At 35.3% G+C, this 19440-nt stretch overlaps 1 protein-coding gene across 2 annotated transcripts in view; it reads right to left on the reverse strand.

The window, feature by feature from the left end:
* Nucleotides 1–6523, reverse strand: part of LOC127422987 (mediator of RNA polymerase II transcription subunit 1-like) — a 40596-nt gene extending 34073 nt beyond the window's left edge. For both annotated transcript variants that reach the window (XM_051666945.1, XM_051666944.1), the window contains exons 1-6: nt 6223–6523; nt 5604–5710; nt 5442–5520; nt 4905–4959; nt 877–1009; nt 718–746 (exon numbers count right to left, since the gene is read on the reverse strand). In XM_051666945.1, coding sequence (XP_051522905.1) covers nt 718–746; nt 877–1009; nt 4905–4959; nt 5442–5520; nt 5604–5710; nt 6223–6322 — 503 coding nt within the window. In that variant the 5' untranslated portion in view covers nt 6323–6523. The remainder of the gene's footprint in view (nt 1–717; nt 747–876; nt 1010–4904; nt 4960–5441; nt 5521–5603; nt 5711–6222) is intronic.
* Nucleotides 6524–19440: the final 12917 nt, after the last annotated feature.

The raw sequence follows: 19440 nt of genomic DNA on the forward strand, positions 1-19440 counted from the left end.
TAATTACTCAACTTCGAAAGAAATGTATATAATAACTTTACTCTGTTTCTACATGTCTTCTATGTTTCAAAGTAACTGGTCTCAGTTATAAACAAAACACTGAAACAAAAAGCCAATTATTATCTAAATTCTGAATTTCTGAACTGAATTTGAAGCCTCTTGTTAGGCTCAAATTAAATTGGTAAGATTTCTTGATATTTTATATTAATGGATTTCTAAATGATGAAGGTTGTTCATTTTTAGTTGAAGCAGCCTCCACTTTAATTTAACAAACTGATCATATGCCATGCTATGTTAAGCTTTAAGGTGAGTAATGAAATGAGTTGTGTTAAAAGTTTTAAAAGTTGTTTCACCTCAGGAAAATCTACCAGTACAAAGCATACAAATTGCAACTCTGCTGTTAGTGTCCCCAATTCAAAGTAATTCCACACAAGAGACACAAGGATTAGTTGTAGGCTAATTGTCCAACATGTTTTTTCCACCCCTTTCAACTGGAAATAATCAGCCCTGATAATCGATTGTTTTTAAACGACAGATGTTCGACTGTGCAGAAAATTGCTTTTATCGGCCGATACCGATGTTTGACTGATGTATCGGTACATCTCTAGTTTTGATCAGTCGTGTTTACAAGGTACCAGGTTAATATGAGTGCTTTGAGAAAGAACTAGTCACTGGCTTTGCCAAACATTTTTGTAAGATGTAAAACAGTTTGCATACCTTAAATGCAGTATCAGCTCTGGACAACTCTAAACAAGAATAAGAAGAACAAGTTGAAATAAGATCACGAGACAAAGACAGACTGCTGTATTCATATGTACATAATGTTATCCACTCCTCTACATTTTCCTCAATAAGCACATGAGACTTTCTCCTCACCGCAGGGTTTTCACCATGATGGGCCACTTTAACATCCACGAGCTGTCCTGCTTTATCGAGATGCACCTCCACGTAGAACATGTCTGAAGTGATGTAGCACTCAGTCCGTGAGGGGCTCAGGTGCGACCTCAACCTGCATGTGCACAGGACCATTAGAACAACTTTGAAGAGCTGACAGAACAAGCACACGTTTCAACTGGATGTGCTTAAGTCGAGAAGTAAGGCGTAGTTAAATAAACTGCAATATTGAGCTATACCACAATGCAGATATACTTTGTTTCCATAATCACAGGAATCTAATAAGAATATCTTTCTAAGTGTTACCAAGTAGTAATGAAACAATGAATGAGTAATTACTACAAAAATGTAATCACAATTATCACAAGAAAAACAAACTGCTCCTAAAAACAATATGCTTCTGCAAATGAAATAATTACTGCACTGAAAGAGTGACGAAGAAGCACACTGTAAAATACATGAAAGTTAAACCCTGTCAACATTGGATGAGAGTGGCATTTTGGTTTTGATACAATTAACCATAGTTTTACTACAGTAATACTGTAGCATCTGTATAGTAACCATGGTAACCAAACTTTTGGCCGCCAGTGATATATATATATATATATATATATATATATATATATATATATATATATATATATATATATATATATAAACAGTTGTGCTCAAAAGTTTGCATACCCTGGCAGAAATTGTGAAATTTTGGCATTGATTTTGAAAATATGACTGATCATGCAAAACATTTTTATTTAAGGATAGTGATCATATGAAGCCATTTATTATCACATAGTTGTTTGACTCCTTTTTATATCATAATCATAACAGAAATCACCCAAATGGCCCTGATGAAAAGTTTACATACCCTTGAATGTTTGGCCTTGTTACAGACACACAAGGTGACACACACAGGTTTAAATGGCAATTAAAGGTTAATTTCCCACACCTGTGGCTTTTTAAATTCAAATTAGTGTCTGTGTATAAATAGTCAATGAGTGTGTTAGCTCTCACGTGGATGCACTGAGCAGGCTAGATACTGAGCCATGGGGAGCAGAAAAGAACTGTCAAAAGACCTGCGTAACAAGGTAATGGAACTTTATAAAGATGGAAAAGGATATAAAAAGATACCCAAAGCCTTGAAAATGCCAGTCAGTACTGTTCAATCACTTATTAAGAAGTGGAAAATTCGGGGATCTCTTAATACCAAGCCAAGGTCAGGTAGACCAAGAAAGATTTCAGCCACAACTGCCAGAAGAATTGTTCGGGATACAAAGAAAAACCCACAGGTAACCTCAGGAGAAATACAGGCTGCTCTGGAAAAAGACGGTGTGGTTGTTTCAAGGAGCACAATATGACGATACTTGAACAAAAATGAGCTGCATGGTCGAGTTGCCAGAAAGAAGCCTTTACTGCGCCAATGCCACAAAAACGCCCAGTTACAATATGCCCGACAACACCTTGACACGCCTCACAGCTTCTGGCACACTGTAATTTGGAGTGATGAGACCAAAATAGAGCTTTATGGTCACAACCATAAGCGCTATGTTTGGAGAGGGGTCAACAAGGCCTACAGTGAAAAGAATACCATCCCCACTGTGAAGCATGGTGGTGGCTCACTGATGTTTTGGGGGTGTGTGAGCTCTAAAGGCACGGGGAATCTTGTGAAAATTGATGGCAAGATGAATGCAGCATGTTATCAGAAAATACTGGCAGACAGTTTGCATTCTTCTGCACGAAAGCTGCGCATGGGACGCTCTTGGACTTTCCAGCACGACAATGACCCTAAGCACAAGGTCAAGTTGACCCTCCAGTGGTTACAGCAGAAAAAGTTGAAGGTTCTGGAGTGGCCATTACAGTCTCCTGACCTTAATATCATCGAGTCACTCTGGGGAGATCTCAAACTTGCAGTTCATGCAAGACGACCAAAGACTTTGCATGACCTGGAGGCATTTACCAAGACGAATGGGCAGCTATACCATCTGCAAGAATTTGGGGCCTCATAGACAACTATTACAAAAGACTGCATGCTGTCATTGATGCTAAAGGGGGCATTACACAGTATTAAGAACTAAGGGTATGCAGACTTTTGAACAGGGGTCATTTCATTTTTTTCTTTGTTGCCATGTTTTGTTTTATGATTGTGCCATTCTGTTATAACCTACAGTTGAATATGAATCCCATAAGAAATAAAATAAATGTGTTTTACCTGCTCAATCATGTTTTCTTTAAAAATGGTACATATATTACCAATTCTCCAAGGGTATGCAAACTTTTGAGCACAACTGTATATATATATATATATATATATATATATAGATATATATATAGATATATAGATATATATATACAGTATACACACACTGGCGGCCAAAAGTTTGGAATAATGTACAGATTTTGCTGTTTCAGAAGAAATTGGTACTTTAATTCAACTGATCACAAAGTATAGTCAAGACATTACTGATGTAAAAAACAGCACCATCACTATTTGAAAAAAGTCATTTTTGGTCAAATCTAGACAGGCCCCATTTCCAGCAGCCATCACTACAACACCTTATCCTTGAGTAATCATGCTAAATTGATCATTTGGTACTAGAAAATCACTTGCCATTATATTAAACACAGTTGAAAGATATTTGGTTCATTAAATTAAACTTAACATTGTCTTTGTGTTAGTTATTGAGTTGCTACAGTATGCAATAGACTGGCATGTCTTAAGGTCAATATTAGGCCAAAAATGGCAAAAAAGAAACAGCTTTCTCTAGAAACTCATCAGTCAATCATTGTTTTGAGGAATGAAGGCTATATACAATGCTTGAAATTGCCAATAAACTGAAGATTTCATACAAATGTGTACACTACAGTCTTCAGAGACAAAGGACAACTGACTCTAACAAGGCAGAAAGAGATGTGGAAGGCCAGATGTACAACTAAACAAGAGGATAAGTACATCAGAGTCTCTAGTTTGAGAAATAGACGCCTCATATGTCCTCAGCTGACAGCTTCATTGAATTCTACCCGCTCAACACCAGTTTCATGTACAACAGTAAAGAGAAGACTCAGGGGTGCAGGCCTTATGGGAAGAATTGCAAAGAAAAAGCCACTTTTGAAACAGAAAAACAAAAAGAAAAGGTTAGAGTGGGCATAGAAACACAGACATTGGACAACAGATAAATGGAAAAGAGTGTTCTGGATCTTAACCCCATTGAGCTTTTGTGGGATCAGTTAGACTGTAAGGTGTGTGAGAAGTGCCCGACAAGACAGTCACATCTATGGCAAGTGCTACAGGAAGTGTGGGGTGAAATGTCACCTGAGTATCTGGACAAACTGACAGCTAGAATGCCAAGGATCTGCAAAGCTGTCATTGCTGCACATGGAGGATTTTTTGATGAGAACTCTTTGAAGTAGTTTCATTAATGTTATTAATGTCCTGATTATACACTGTGATCAGTTGAATGCCACTTTGGTGAATAAAAGTACCAATTTCTTTCCATAAGAGCAAAATCTGTACATTATTCCAAAATTTTGACCAGCAGTGTGTGTGTGTGTATATATATATATATATATGCAATAACTGCCGATGGACCATTGAATTATTGAAAAATAATGCACACCCGAGGTGGTAATGCGGTCACGACATGCAGCGTTACCACACCTTAAGACATCATTCATGGTTTTATCTCAAGGCATTTTCTGGTTTCGTCCGCTTGTTATTTCTCTGCTATTTAAAACATCTTTTTTTTCTAATCGTATCTATACATAGTTATTGCAATAATAATTATATTAATAATTATGTAAAAAACAATATCCAATATGGATTTCCCTTGAAAATAAAGTAGGATACAGATTGTTCACCCATTTAACTGTTGTTCACATATTGCCTTGAGTTTACAGCTGATTGGTCCATGTTTGCTGCGCATCATTTAGAAAGTACATTTTGATGTGTCCGATGTAGACAGACTCAAGCTCTAAGTTTAGTCAAGGTGTGAGAGTTGAGTCAAGTGTAATCTTACATGTTCTGGCGAGCGATGGACTCCAGACGATCTGTCATTGATGACAGCGAGGACACTGAAGAACAGAGACATGTTGCAAGAGAAATAGATATTCAACATTTACAGTAGTTAGTTTAGTTCCTTGTATCATAACATTAATGTTTATATGCTTATAACTAGGGCTGGGTGATGATGAATATTTACAACTCGGAAACAATTTGTCTGTAAACATTTGTTGGAAAAATTATTCGTGTCATGGGCAAAGTATATGTCTTAAACGACTTGCCAAAACTATAGTTTGCTAATGTGAAATCTGTGGAGTGGTTAAAAAATGAGTTTTAATGACTTCAACCTAAGTGAATGTACATTTCTGACTTCAACTGTATATTGCCCATGACTAGCTAATATATTTTTATCTACTTCCAATTTATCTGAAATTAATTATATTATATTTATGCTTATTGTTTAGCAATCACATATTATGCATTAATTCTATATTTATAGATTACATATATTTGAACTATATCTAGAGCGAAATGTATAGATTAAACAATGTACCTTTCAGTGCTCTCTGCAATGTCTCTAAACAGTTGAGCACCAGTTGATGTCCAGCTGTATTCGTCACACCACGCTTCTCCTGAACAGACAAGATTAATAAAAGCATGTACCAAAAACATCTAACGATCTCTCCAGAACACAGATCCTGTTTGAGGGTCTTACCATCGCCTGCCGGACCACTTTACTAGTCTCCTGCCAGGATCGTGATGAGTTGTGTTTGGCATGAAGTCTCTCCAGTAGTGCAGTTACACGACTCTTTTTCTCTGCCTCTGTCACAAACAAAAATAATGACAATTCAGTTTAATGTGGGAAGATGGAACAGCTTCATTGAATTTAGCAGAAGAAACTGACAAGTCAACATTTGACTCAGAATGCAGCTGATTTGGAACGTCCATATAATGCCTAATACGTTTCGAGGCAAAGCTATTGTGTCTGTTTTATTATATTGTACTGAATTATACTGTTTATTATATATGGTGAAAAAAAATGTTTTACGTTTAAATGTTTAATTTTATTAAATAAAATAGTTACCATGGCATCATGTGCAAAAACATAGTATATGTTCCAAAAAAATTATTACTATAGTACTACCACATTTATTACCATGATAGTACATGTCCAAAAACCACGGTACTGTCATGATCCATGTGCAGAATGCATGATACTACCATGGTACTTTTTGTGTACACACCCAGGAAAGAACGAATGTATAATAGTCTATAACGCTCTACTCGGGTAAAAGAAATGAATATAAGAGAATAGAGCGATATGTGTGTTGTACCAGATCCCTCCTCCGCTCGCAGCCGCTCTGTGGTCGCTGCTGTGCCGCTGAGAGTGGACTCCGCGCCTGGACTGCTGCTCCGCACAGACACCGCCGCCATCTTCCGCTCTTACAAACAAGACCTTAAAATACCTCAACAACACAGAGAGACGCTAGAAACACTGATATTTACATCAGACTTCTGTCATGATACAGAGTTCAGCCTCCATAAACACAGACCGCCAATAAAAGGGACTTTAAACCGCTGAAACTATCTGCAGCTTCGGCACAATGAGAGACGATTGGATTGGGTGTCTGCTGACGTCATCTGTCCGCGACTCCGCGCGCGCGTACACGCACGCACGCACGCACACACACACACACACACACACTTAAAAACAGAAAAACCAAGAAGCCTTAATTAATAAGTAAAATAGTCTTAACGAGTTGAGGTTCAGTTATTTTGTACCTTTCATATGTTAGTTTGTATAGCAACATACAGTTATACAAAGGCTTTTTTTGCTGTTCTCATTTTGTGAATGTAGCATTCATAGATTAATAATATAACTCTCATTTCACATACATTTGATATGTATGGACATAGTTTTGTATCTGTTTTTTTATTTCATAATGTATTTGACTTCTTAGCTTAACAATATCTGCTAAATGTCCACTATTTATTTGTAAAATAATTATTGTATTAACATTATTAATAATACTTAGTCTTTATAATGTTTACGTATTTTATTTAGGCTATGATTTGTATTTAGGCTTTGATTTATATTGTATTTGTACTATAGGCCTAAATATTACTAAGATGTTCATTTCAATTTTTCGAATTTCAATAAAAGTTGAAAAGAAGAAAAACGATTTTTATTAAACTGAAAACAGTAGAATTAAATAATAAAGCTCTCAATCTTAACAAACAAAATCCCTTTCTCAGAAACCCAAATATTCTCCCCCAGTCTCTAAAACCGATTTTCCCATATTAACTCAAGTATTGATGACTTACACAAGTGTCTCCGTTTGACTCCAAGTGATTAGTTTTGTAAAACCAAATAATTTGAATTGTTTATTATTAATAAGCCACTGACTAAAAAGTCAAACCCTATCAAAAAGTACCATGGTATTACCATATTTTTGGACATGGTACCATTGTAATTGTCCTGTTTTCTGTACCTTGGTAATTTAATAGTATTCTTTGAGGTTCCTCGGAGTACCATGTAAATAGCATGGACATGGTGGATGAATATGTTAATCATTTAGTATGGTAATTACCATGGTATTTACATCTGAAACCTTCACTGTACTGTGATATTGCAACATTAGGCTACTACATTTTTTATTTCAAGTCAATACACACGATTTTGATAATTTAAAGAGTTCTCTCAATATATGCACTCTGAAGTTTATTGTACAGTAATAACACGATTATAACACCAGAGGGTGCCTTCTGATCAAGAGTTTGCATGGTTTAATTACACACCGAATCACACAATTTCAGGTGATCATGGAAATAAAATACAGAGAAAGATGCAAGAAAACCTCTTTGATTAAAAAATGTACATTCTTTGTCTTTTTAAGTGTGTTTTTTAAAAAAGAAAGAAAGAAAGAAAAGGGAGAAATTGTACCTGTGACCATCTTAAATGTGTGTGTGTGTGTATTTTTAAAATGTGTCTATAAAGAGTTGCTGGGCAATGCTTTGCTATAAGTACAGATATGTCAGTGATAAAGACAGAGGGGCACGTGGCACATGGGCACACAGGCAGACCTAAGCCGTGCCATCAATCAGGCACTACTTCACCCTGCCATGCCAGCAGGGACCCCCTTTGGCAGTGGGACAGTAGAGGGGGGCATTAGATGCCAGTAAAGAACCTTCTTCTGCCCCCCTGTTATACAGTCAGGCACAAAAGAGAATCTACCCTTATTCTGGTTCTGTGTCATTAAGATCGTCAATGATCCACCATTTTGGTTCTGAGTCTGCTTCACTGTGGTTGTTCATAGCTTTTAGACGCCATTTTTGCTCAGGTATTGATATGTCTTTGATTATCTCACAATCTAGTCTTATTTAGTTGTACTCTAAGTGTTTCAATTTCTGTGAGAGGTGTGATACATTTTCAGAATTTGAATGCTTACTGGATGTCTGTGAATATTCTTCTTAAATTCTGTTTTCCCAGTCACTATATGGCCAAGTCAGACTCATATGTTTGAAGTGCATTTCATTGATTCATTTCAGTGCTGAACTTCACGTTTGTTGATTGGATCTGTGATATTGATATTGAATACATAAATCATTATGCATGAGGAAAGTACATACCTGATGTCAAATTATATTCATAAGTTTTCTATATATCGAATGGTACATGTTAATTAATAATAATCTTATCACCCCAAACACACACACATACACATTTTTTCGGTATACACTATGACTTTGGACTCTTTGCTCATGATTATTACATTCCACATTACTTTGTTCATAACACATTCATAATAACATATATTTACTTACCATTTACCAAAGACTACGATAAAGGCTTATACGACTTAAAATTAAAATAACATGTATTGTATAAATTGTTATGTCTAAAACATCTGATTTTTGATAATACTTTACATTACAGTGTTCATGTTATACATATGACGTGTAATTATATTAGAATATAATAATAATAGCAATGTGTAAAAACAAGTATGACTAATCACTAGCAGCTCTTATTTGCATTAATTGCTTCCGCTTGTATTTTTCTCACTTTGGATTACAATGAAAAAAGGGTCAATGTGTAGTTAGTAAATGTCACTGTTATTACTCAGTTATTACTCATGTATGACTAATGTAGAGTGTGCACCTTTTTTGTATTTTAGAGCAGAATTGAAATGTCAGTTTATTAACTGAGCTCTGAATGTCATATGTCATTTAGAATTGGGATAATTTATAGGATGATTAGATTTGTTTAAATGATATTGTTTGAAGGTCTGTTTGTTTCTGTTAAGGGAATTTTATTAGTGATATTTTAATTATCAAAATTTTTCACAGTGCCATTTTGCTCTTGAATAAAATTGTACATGTGGGGTAAAGAGTTGTATATTTTTTTTAACAAAGGCTTACATACTGAATCCACTTTTCTAACACAGTCACAAGTTACCATGGCATCTCACTACTCCTTTAGATCGGACAACTGGGAAACTAATCTAAAGTGGGAAAGTAATGTGTTAATGTGTCCTTGGAATAGGAGGATCCACAAATGTGTGTGTGTGTGTGTGTGATGAAGGGGAGGGGGGTTGATGGGGGTTATGGGCAGCCTTACAGGACTATTTATGCTGAGGCTCATTTGCACAACGGTACTTAATTGGCTACAACAATTAATTAATGTGTTAAAAAGTTGGCACAAAAAGTTCATTTAAGGGGGTTTTAATAAACAATTAGGAGGAGATAACCGGTAAGAGAGATAGCGGCAGAGAAAAACCACAAGCCAAAAACACATTTCAGGAGGGTATAGCAGAAAGAGTGAAAATGTGCAGTTGTTACCTTATATAGCTATTTAAACCTGCTCTGATTTGTCAGATTTACTTTGGTTGGTGCACCTAATGTAGTCAAATTGATTCATATGGAGATTAAGCCAAATTAAATTATATTTTTGGTTTTGCTTCATTACCACATGAAGCACATTTTTAGAGGTACCTGAATTGTATACAACACTAATATTGACACTTATAATGCATATCACTATTCAGAGATTTCATCAAATAAATACAGTACAGTATACATACATATATACACAGGGTTGGGAAGGTTACTTTTAAAACTATTCCACTACAGATTACAAATTACATGCTGTAAAATGTAATTTGTAACGTATTCCATTGGATTACTCAAGGTCAGTAACGTAATCTAAATACGTTGGATTACTTCTTGAGCACTGGCAGATTTTTTCACTACTTTTGACTATAAACAAGTAAATAAAGTAAGAAAATACACTTCACTGTAAAAATACATTCTCTGAAAAATGCCAAAATATCTCATGCAGTTTTGCTACTCAAGTAAATGTATCTTGTTTTAAGAATTTTTAGATATTTTTCACAGGAAAACAACATTTAAATTCGCATTAAGAATAAGATCTTTGCCCTTATATCAAAGGTCTTACTAGAGAAAAAAGTTATGCTCCGACATGCATTTTCATCATAGAATTCATTATAAAATATAATCACACCTGATAACAGATGTATGTAAAGGCAAGTGTACAGCATAAAGCTGTATGTTCACATGACAGTTTACACAAGGTTAACTATTTTTGCTGCTCCAAACTTCAAAACTCCACAGAGTGTTTACAACCCACATCTTTTTCTGATCGTATGTGGATTCTGTTCATAGAATGAGGCAGAAAATATATTATTTGTAGCTTTCTATATGATAATAAGACTATATTGATTAGAATTTCTTGTAAAAAAATACCCTAACCACATAAAAAACATTGACAAGGCATGTAATCGTGTATTAATTGGATTTATGTTTCATCTGTCAAAGTGTTTCTAACTTTATTTTGATAAGCTGTAGAAACAAGATCAAGCTACTCTGTTAAGCTCGTATGAATGAAACACAGTGATTCACTGCTGTTCAAAAGCTCCTCCTGTACGGATAAATGTTTTTCATCTGAAAGGACTAAATATTAAATGAAACAAATGACAATAAAATGCAAAGTAATCTCTTCAGTAATCAAAATAATTTTTGAATGTAATTCTAATTACTAATGATTTAAATTGTAACTGTAGTGGAATACAGTTACTTATATTTTTTATTTTAAATACGTAATCCTGTTACATGTATTCCGTTACTTCCCAACCCCTTTATATACAGTATATATATATATATATATATATATATATACACACACACACACACACTCACTGAGCACTTTATTAGGAACACCTGTACACCTACTTATTCATGTGATTATCTAATCAGCCAATGAAGTAGCAGCAGTGCAATGCATAAAATCATGCAGATACGGGTCAGGAGCTTCAGTTAATGTTCACATCAACCATCAGAATGGGGAAAAAATTTGATCTCAGTGATTTGGACCGTGGCATGATTGTTTTCACACACAACAGTCTCTAGAATTGACTCAGAATGGTGCCAAAAACAAAAAACATCCAGTGAGGGGCAGTTCTGAGGATGGAAACACCTTGTTGATGATAGAGATTAACGGAGAATGGCCAGACTGGTTTGAGCTGACAGAAAGGCTATGGTAACTCAGATAACCACTCTGTGCAATTGCAGTGAGCAGAACAGCATCTCAGAATGCACAACACATTGAACATCGAGACAGATGGGCTTCAACATCAGAAGACCACGTTGGGCTATTTTAGGACCATAGTGTTCTTAAGAAATTGCTCAGTGAGTGTGTATATACTGTATATACAACTTATTTAATTATTACATACTTATTTCATTAATTAATTATTAGTAATTATTATAATAAGTAATTGATTTTCTTATGGAGTTTTCCTTGCCACAGAGGCCTTTGGCTTGCTTACTGGAGGCTTAAAGACATTTAAGACAAGAACGCATGATTTTCTTTGAATCTACTTTGAAGTTATGTCTATTGTGAATATCAGTATACAAATAAAAATGACTTATTTATTTTAAAACTTTTACAGTTATTTTTATTAGGTAATTATTATTTAATAATTACGCACCTTCTCAAATTCAAAACTGCAATCTCTTCACACCCAAATATGCTCTCTCTCTCTCTCTCTCTCTCTCTCTCTCTCTCTCTCTCTCTCTCTCTCTCTCTCTCTCTCTCTCTCACACACACACACACACACACACACACGCACACACACGCTCCCTGAGAAATATCGCATGACTAATGAGAGAAGCAGGTTGGGATGCTGGAGAAGATGTCCTTAGAAGACGAATGCATTTTCAGCAGAATAATTAACTTAATTAACAAATTCACATGCATATTCATCAGCCTATTAATGTCTCCTACGCACTGCTTGATGAGCAGTGGGGTAATAACCATCTCATTTGCATACAACATTCACACCATTCTCCATTAAAAAAGATAAGAAAATGACAAAAAAATAAAAGAGAGGAGTGCAAACACAAGAGAAACACAAGACTATACAGTTAGGACAAAGCCGAGAGAGGTAGCGAGAGACAGAGAGAACTGCGGTCTGCTCCAAACATCCCTGCTAGGCACGGCATGCAATGTGTCGGCAACGTCAGACGGCGGATTGTGTCCGGACACCATGGTTCCTGTCCGTCTAGAGAACGGATCTCTGTTGATCAGGCCTGCGGTGTGTGTGTGTGATTGAGATATACAGCATTAACTGGTGTCATGAGTAAATTAGAGGTCAGAGCGCTTCCTTAATCAGACCACAAGTACTCTGTTAGTGGAATTAGGTCGACAGCTGCTGAGTGCTGCTCTGTCTCCCTGCCCCCTTACCTCTCTCTCTCTCTCTCTCTCTCTCTCTCTCTCTCTCTCTCTCTCGCTCTCCCTCTCTTTAGTAGTGTTAACTATAAGTCAAGCATTACTATTACTATTGCTCTAAGTAATTTGAACAAGCCCCTAACCCTTGCACTGTTTGTGCTATGGACATGATGCCTCAAATCATGTGGTTGTTGAGGAAAGTTTGTTGATGGTTTTCACCTGGCAGAAGATAAAATGGGAAAAAAAAAAAAAAGTTCCATTTGCACCTGACATATATCTTGACATCAGAATATCATAGAGACTTTGGGGTGGGCTATTGGGACTTGGGCCATTAAGTAACCTCCTAACAACCACCTACCAATAGCACTCACATAGCAATGTTTCCAAGTCTTCACTGAATTATTGTTAGATACAGTATGATGCATAAATACAGATTTAATGCTGCCAGAGTTTTACTGGGTTTTTAAAATGTATTTCCACATAAAGGGATAGTTCACACAAAAATGAAAATTCTCACCCTCATGCCATCCCAGATATATATGACTTCCTTTCTTCTGCAGAACACAAACAAAGATTTTTAGAAGAATAGTTCAGCTCTGTAAGTCCATACAATGCAAGTGAATCGTGACCAAAATTTTGAAGGCCCAAAAAGCACAAAAGGCATCATATAAGTAATCCATAAGACTCCAGTGGTTAAATCTATATCTTCAGAAGCGATATTATAGGTGTGAGTGAGAAACAGATTAAAATTGGAGTCCTTTTTAACTATAAATCTCCACTTTGACCAGCCCTCCTATGCGTGTTCAAGAGAGGACTTCTTTTGTTTGTTTGCCAATTCACATTTTTTGTGCATATTACCACCTACTGGGCTGTTGTGAAAATATGATTTATTCATTATTTTCCTTTACTTTATACCTAGATTTTTTGAATTGCCAAAAAAAAAAAAGAAAAAGAATTTGTCAGTCCTCTCATAAACGTGCATAGTAGGGCTGGTCAAAGTGGAGATTTATAGTAAAAAGGATTAAATATTGATCTTTTTCTCACCCACACCTATCATATCACTTCTGAAAATATGGATTTAACCACTGGAGTCTTATAGATTACTTTTATGCTGCCTTTATGTGCTTTTTGCGGCTTCAATGTTCTGGGCACTGTCCACTTGCATTGTATGGACCTACAGAGCTGAGATATTCTAAAAATCTTCATTTTTGTTCAGAATAAGAAAGTCAAGCCCATCTGGGATGGCATGAGTGTGAGCATTTTTGGGTGAACTATCACCTTAAGGACACATACATTCTTTTGAGGACATCACAAGTGACCTAAATATACAGTAAATATGTATTCATTCCTCAAAGAAAAGAACATTTTGGATGCAAAATTAGAAAATGTTTAAGATTCTGTGCTTTTTCTAGGTCACTAATCAAATAAACAAATTTGTGACATTGACCATATTAACTTCATACAAAAGGTCTGCTTTCATTGTTTCCATTGAAGCCCACAAGATTCTTTTTGGAACATTCTCAAATCATGCTGGGATAACATGAATCGAGTACCTGCTGTCATTAAATAATAAAAAAGTAGTACACATGATTGCTCTAATGGTAAGGAAAGATACAGTATAATGAGGGTAAACCTTTCAGGTTATGAAAGTTCAGTTTCTGTACACCATATGCCTGAATTTCAAATTCAAAGGCAGTGAGGAAAGAGTTTCAGGGGTCATACAGTTATTTTTATTTACTTAGGCCTTACTTTGTGATAATGTTCAGTTTCATATGGCTTATTAAAGCTGAAGAATCAAGAGCAATGTGTGTGTTGGGCACACACACTTCTGTTTTACCCCAGTGTTGGTTATTAAAGCAGTATAAAGTTGGTTCAGGTCTTTATTAACTCCAGATGAACATGTTCTGTGCAAACTATAAAAATAATTTGACTCGCATAAGGTGAAATTTGTTCAAACGTGTCCATACAGTGGGTGTATGTGTGCTGGAAATATGTGAAATATTTTTGGGGATATATTTCATATTAATAATACATTAATTGAGAAGATGTTATTTTATAAGCTTGCTATGATTTCTATGCTGATAATTCCCCCACACAGGAAAAAGTTTCATTGCTTATTTCTCGCTTATTTTGGGTGAGACAAGTCCCTTATTTTTGAGCTCATTTTGCCAGACGAGGTCCCTGGTTTCTATTGCGAGAGGCAACACTGCAACTGGTATATCACCAACAGAGTGCTGTCATTTTAAATATTATGTTATTAACCGTTCTTTTACTTTGTTCTAACCGGTTACCAGTTGGTAATTTGTTACCATTTTAGTCCTTGTTAACAAATGCATTATAAATCATTGATATGCAGTTATAACAATATAAATCACTGATTCTTGATCCTCGAACCATGTAAGGGAACAGGTTTTTATAAAAATGTTTCTTTCTGAAAATTGACATTTATTCACTTTATAATTTACGTCTTACTGTAATATCGGTCAACTCCGTCAGTCACACTAAAAGCATGCTATTTTAATTTGATACATCCAACAAGAGTGTAAAGTCTTTAATTATCTAATAATTGTGTTCAGTGATAAAATACATTCTATAATTATTTTTTAGTTTTCACATTATTCTGATGGAGTTGACAAAAATTAAATATTTTTCCATCTTTTAGTTTTTTCCTCAGTTGAAGCTGCCTCTATAACCTAAACTAAAATGCCAAAATGATTCTGCAAGTCTAAACAGAAATGATCACAATGTTATGATGGTGTTGACATGTTAAAGCTGTGACCGCAGGGACTTAAACATTCTTCTTTGAAATATATAAAAATATAAAACTTACCAGACCATGCGTCCAACTGTTGCATCTACCATGAGCAGGAAGTAGGAAAGATGTACTCAGAGTTATAGCCGACCATGACATTGTCTGATTTATTCAGGATTATTAAAAAATCTGACACAAAGTGAGGACACAACTTTGAAAGACAGTTTGTTTATGGAAAATCTCATTAGAAATGTACTTTATGTATTGTTTGATATCTCACAGATTCCTAACTTTCAGTTGATATTTATATTTATGATTTTGTTGCATTTTTAAACACTTTGTTTGGCAGTTTAACATTGTGACCTCTTGCTGAGGACAGGTTAATTTACATGTGCTTCCAAGTATTTAAAAAAAATCTAATGAAATTGTTTAAAAATATAAGTAATAAATGCCCTGAGCATACATATTTCCTTTAGATGTATCTTTTTCAGTATTTTTATTATTATGAATTTCTTGATTTGTTAACATAAAGAGGACTTTTGTAAGTAGGACAGGTTTTGTCCCTTATCTCAAGAATCTGTGAAATAAAATGTGAGACACTTGCCAAATAGTGAGCGTTTTAACTTACATGTTATAAATGCTTAATAAACAAAATTATTTATACTTACATTAATAAAAAAAAACATAAAATGCCCTAATTCATGATTTATGTCACATTGCAGCAAAAATACATTATTATTGTGAGATTAAAAGGAGGGATTATGTCATTTGGTTTCAGTCCACTTAGTGTTTAGGTATTAATTACTGTAATGTATTGACTTACTTCTTCTGGCACTGTCCTTCAATGAGCTCTAAACTATTTGGAGAGAGATATTCATTACTATTCCTTTCAATGGCAATCTGAAGGGTGCCATCTATCAGGTGTCATATGATCAATCTCTCATCAATGGCGACAGTTTGGAAATAAAATATAAGTTCATTTTACACTTTTTAAAGCCCTTCAAAAACAATGTCCCTGGAAAAAGATGTACTACAATGTAATGAAATAATTGCAATTCAAATCTTCCTTGGAAATGTTTTTATTTTGTCAGAAAACAGGGCTACTTTTGAAGGGCTGTCAATGGAGAAGCATTCTTTTAGTTCCATCATTTGCCAGCAGGATAACAGACAGGTTTGGATTGGGGGAAACAATTTTACTGGGAATTTTGAGAAGGATATAGCTGCAGGCAGTGCTCCAAAAAGGAGAGGGAGCTCCAAACCCATGTGCAGCTACTGTATACCCACTTGAGAATTTCAGGATTCTTGCGTCCCACTGAACAGATATATTGTCTTCTATTATATTGTACAGCAATAATAAAATATTTTAAAGATTTATTTGTTTAATTGGTTCATTTTAATTTATTTATTTTATATCATAATGTGCATCGGCCTGCTAGTGGCCCACTGGCCCTCCAGCCCAATGGGAAAAGTCCAGACTCTCACGACACCCAATCTGACCCTGGGACCTGCTAACAAGACAATAGATCATATAATAAAGCCTGATAACAATTTAACCATTTTGAACTTTTATTTACAGGTTTTTAATGTTGGCAACTCTTTCATATGTGTCCACTTTACATTAAGGTACATTTTATTAGGTTACTAATGTTACATAAGTGTTATTAAGCATTTATAACATATGAGGTAAAATGGCTCACTATTACATAACAGTCGCCCTTTTTATTCATGTTGGTATAACCAAATATCTATGATTTATGATGCATTTGTAAATGAGTTATTGCATATTAATGAATCCCTTTACAAACCCTAAACAAAGGGAACATTAATGTAAAGTATTATCAAAACTCCTAAGCAACCGCATTGAAAAATACTGGCAACCATTCACAACACCCTAGAAACAGTGTTATTTAGCGTGTTCTGAGATGAAGCACAACTGATGAATCTGACTTGTCAGATTTTACTACAAATTGTATTTGTATAAAATGACACAGCAATGACAGAGTACCCACCAACAACACCCTAGCAAGCCACATGCTAACAACCACTCAGAACACCTTAGCAACCACATAGCAACACACTAAAGCCACCCAGAAAACCTTAGCAATGGCATTGCAATGTCCTGCAACCGAAATTGACCTCAATGATACTAAATGACATTGGTGTCACATAATCTGCCGTGACTTTGATGAGCCAGATTTGAATATATGGAGGTGAAATAAGTTTAAAGAGCTTCGGCAGAGGGCAAGTTTCAGAAAATATCTTCAGACTTAAACTGTTACCTGCTCCTTAAAGAAAATGATGATACAACTTCAATATACTAATTTTACACCCACTAATGTTTTACCACCATAATGTGACATATTTCCAAGTGAAACAGAATATTCAATGAGAAAAGGGACTTACAGGGTGGGACTTGACTACATCCAAGGGGAACTGACTGGATGGTGAAAAGTGGTCACTGTATGTCAGGTGGTTGGAGGGAAGGGGTGGAAAAAATAAGAGAGATTGGTGAAATCAGGAAAAGGAAAGTCGTTTTAGAGGTGGATCAAGTAATTATACTGTGATGAAAGATGACAAACAGTTTTTCTTTGGAACAATGTGCACCAATGAACTGTGCACAAGAAGACCATGAAATTGTATTGAAAATGTAAATAGAATCAATTGTTATTTCATTTTGACTTTAACCAGAATATGGACCAATCGGTAATTGAATGTACAGTGAACAAGGCCATTTACTGTTTCTCACACTCATTCCTCTATCTCAGTCTTTCTCTCTCTTGCCTTCTCTCTCTCTCTCTCTCTCTCTCTCTCTCTCTCTCTCTCTCTCGCTATCTGTCTATCTCTCTCTCTTACTCACACATACACACACACACACACACACACTCTCTCTCTCTCTCTCTCTCTGACAGACCTTCAATTTGGCCACCTGTCAAGTGCACAAACCCCTGACGCTCAAATTCTCTAGAGTATATAAACACATGTGCAAACCTTCAACTGCTTATGCATGTGCAACCTGACTCTAAAGCCTTATTTCTCATTATATTCTCATCTTTATGCCAGATACCTTCAGAAATTATTTTCTGTTCTACTCTGAACTTTTGCAACACTAACTGAAAAGAGCTGTGCAAAAGCCTTGCTATTATCTCATAAAAGTTCACAACCAGAATGAAATGAAAAACTACTTTAGGGCTGTACAATGTATTGAAAAAATAATTGAGATTACAATTAATGGCTGCCACAACAAACTAACTGAGAAAAGTGTCAACTACAGAATTCCCTTTCAGTGGTGTCTAAATGTTTTATTTACAATATGTGTGTTTTTTTTTTTCTGTTTTGTTTATTGCAACATTGAGTATTGTAACCAATCAGAGACATGTCCTTTGTGCAATGATGAATCAGAGTGCTTAGGTCAGTCTAAGCCCAGACCAATGTCAAAAAAATCAAGGGGCAATAATTGCCCTGGATTTGATTTTCAGGGGCATGTTTAATTTTATGAGGGCATTTATTGTTCTAAAAATATATATACAGTATATGTAATGTGTGTCATCATTTAATTTTAAATACTTAAATTTAATACATTAATTTACATAGTTCTGATTAGCATTTTTGTCTTTTTTTTAGTGGTATTTGATGCCCTGACCCCACCTCAAATTCTGACCCTGGCACAAACATTTTCTGTGCTGATTTTGAACTCAGTTGTTAACACATGGACAAATGTGTTAAACTGAGTTGAGAGTACAATATTTATGGCTGCTGAAAGTATTATTAAATTAGCTCAAATATTTAATTAACAAACCTACAAGGTGCAGGAATGTGTGGAAATTTGCACATGATGCATGTTCCAATTCTGCGGAATTCTGCATTCACAGATTCCATATGGCTGTCAGTAACTGTCCTAAAGAGTGAGTTTAGCACAGCCTAATGCATGTTTTATGTCTTAAATATGCCATAAAATGCTCTTTTTTATTATTATTATTTTGTTTTATTATTTTATTATCTTCCCTGATGTCCACTGATAATGTGATTACGTTTTGTTTGGACCAAAACAGT

Source organism: Myxocyprinus asiaticus, chromosome 32, assembly GCF_019703515.2.
Source record: "Myxocyprinus asiaticus isolate MX2 ecotype Aquarium Trade chromosome 32, UBuf_Myxa_2, whole genome shotgun sequence".
Classification (NCBI taxonomy): domain Eukaryota; kingdom Metazoa; phylum Chordata; class Actinopteri; order Cypriniformes; family Catostomidae; genus Myxocyprinus; species Myxocyprinus asiaticus.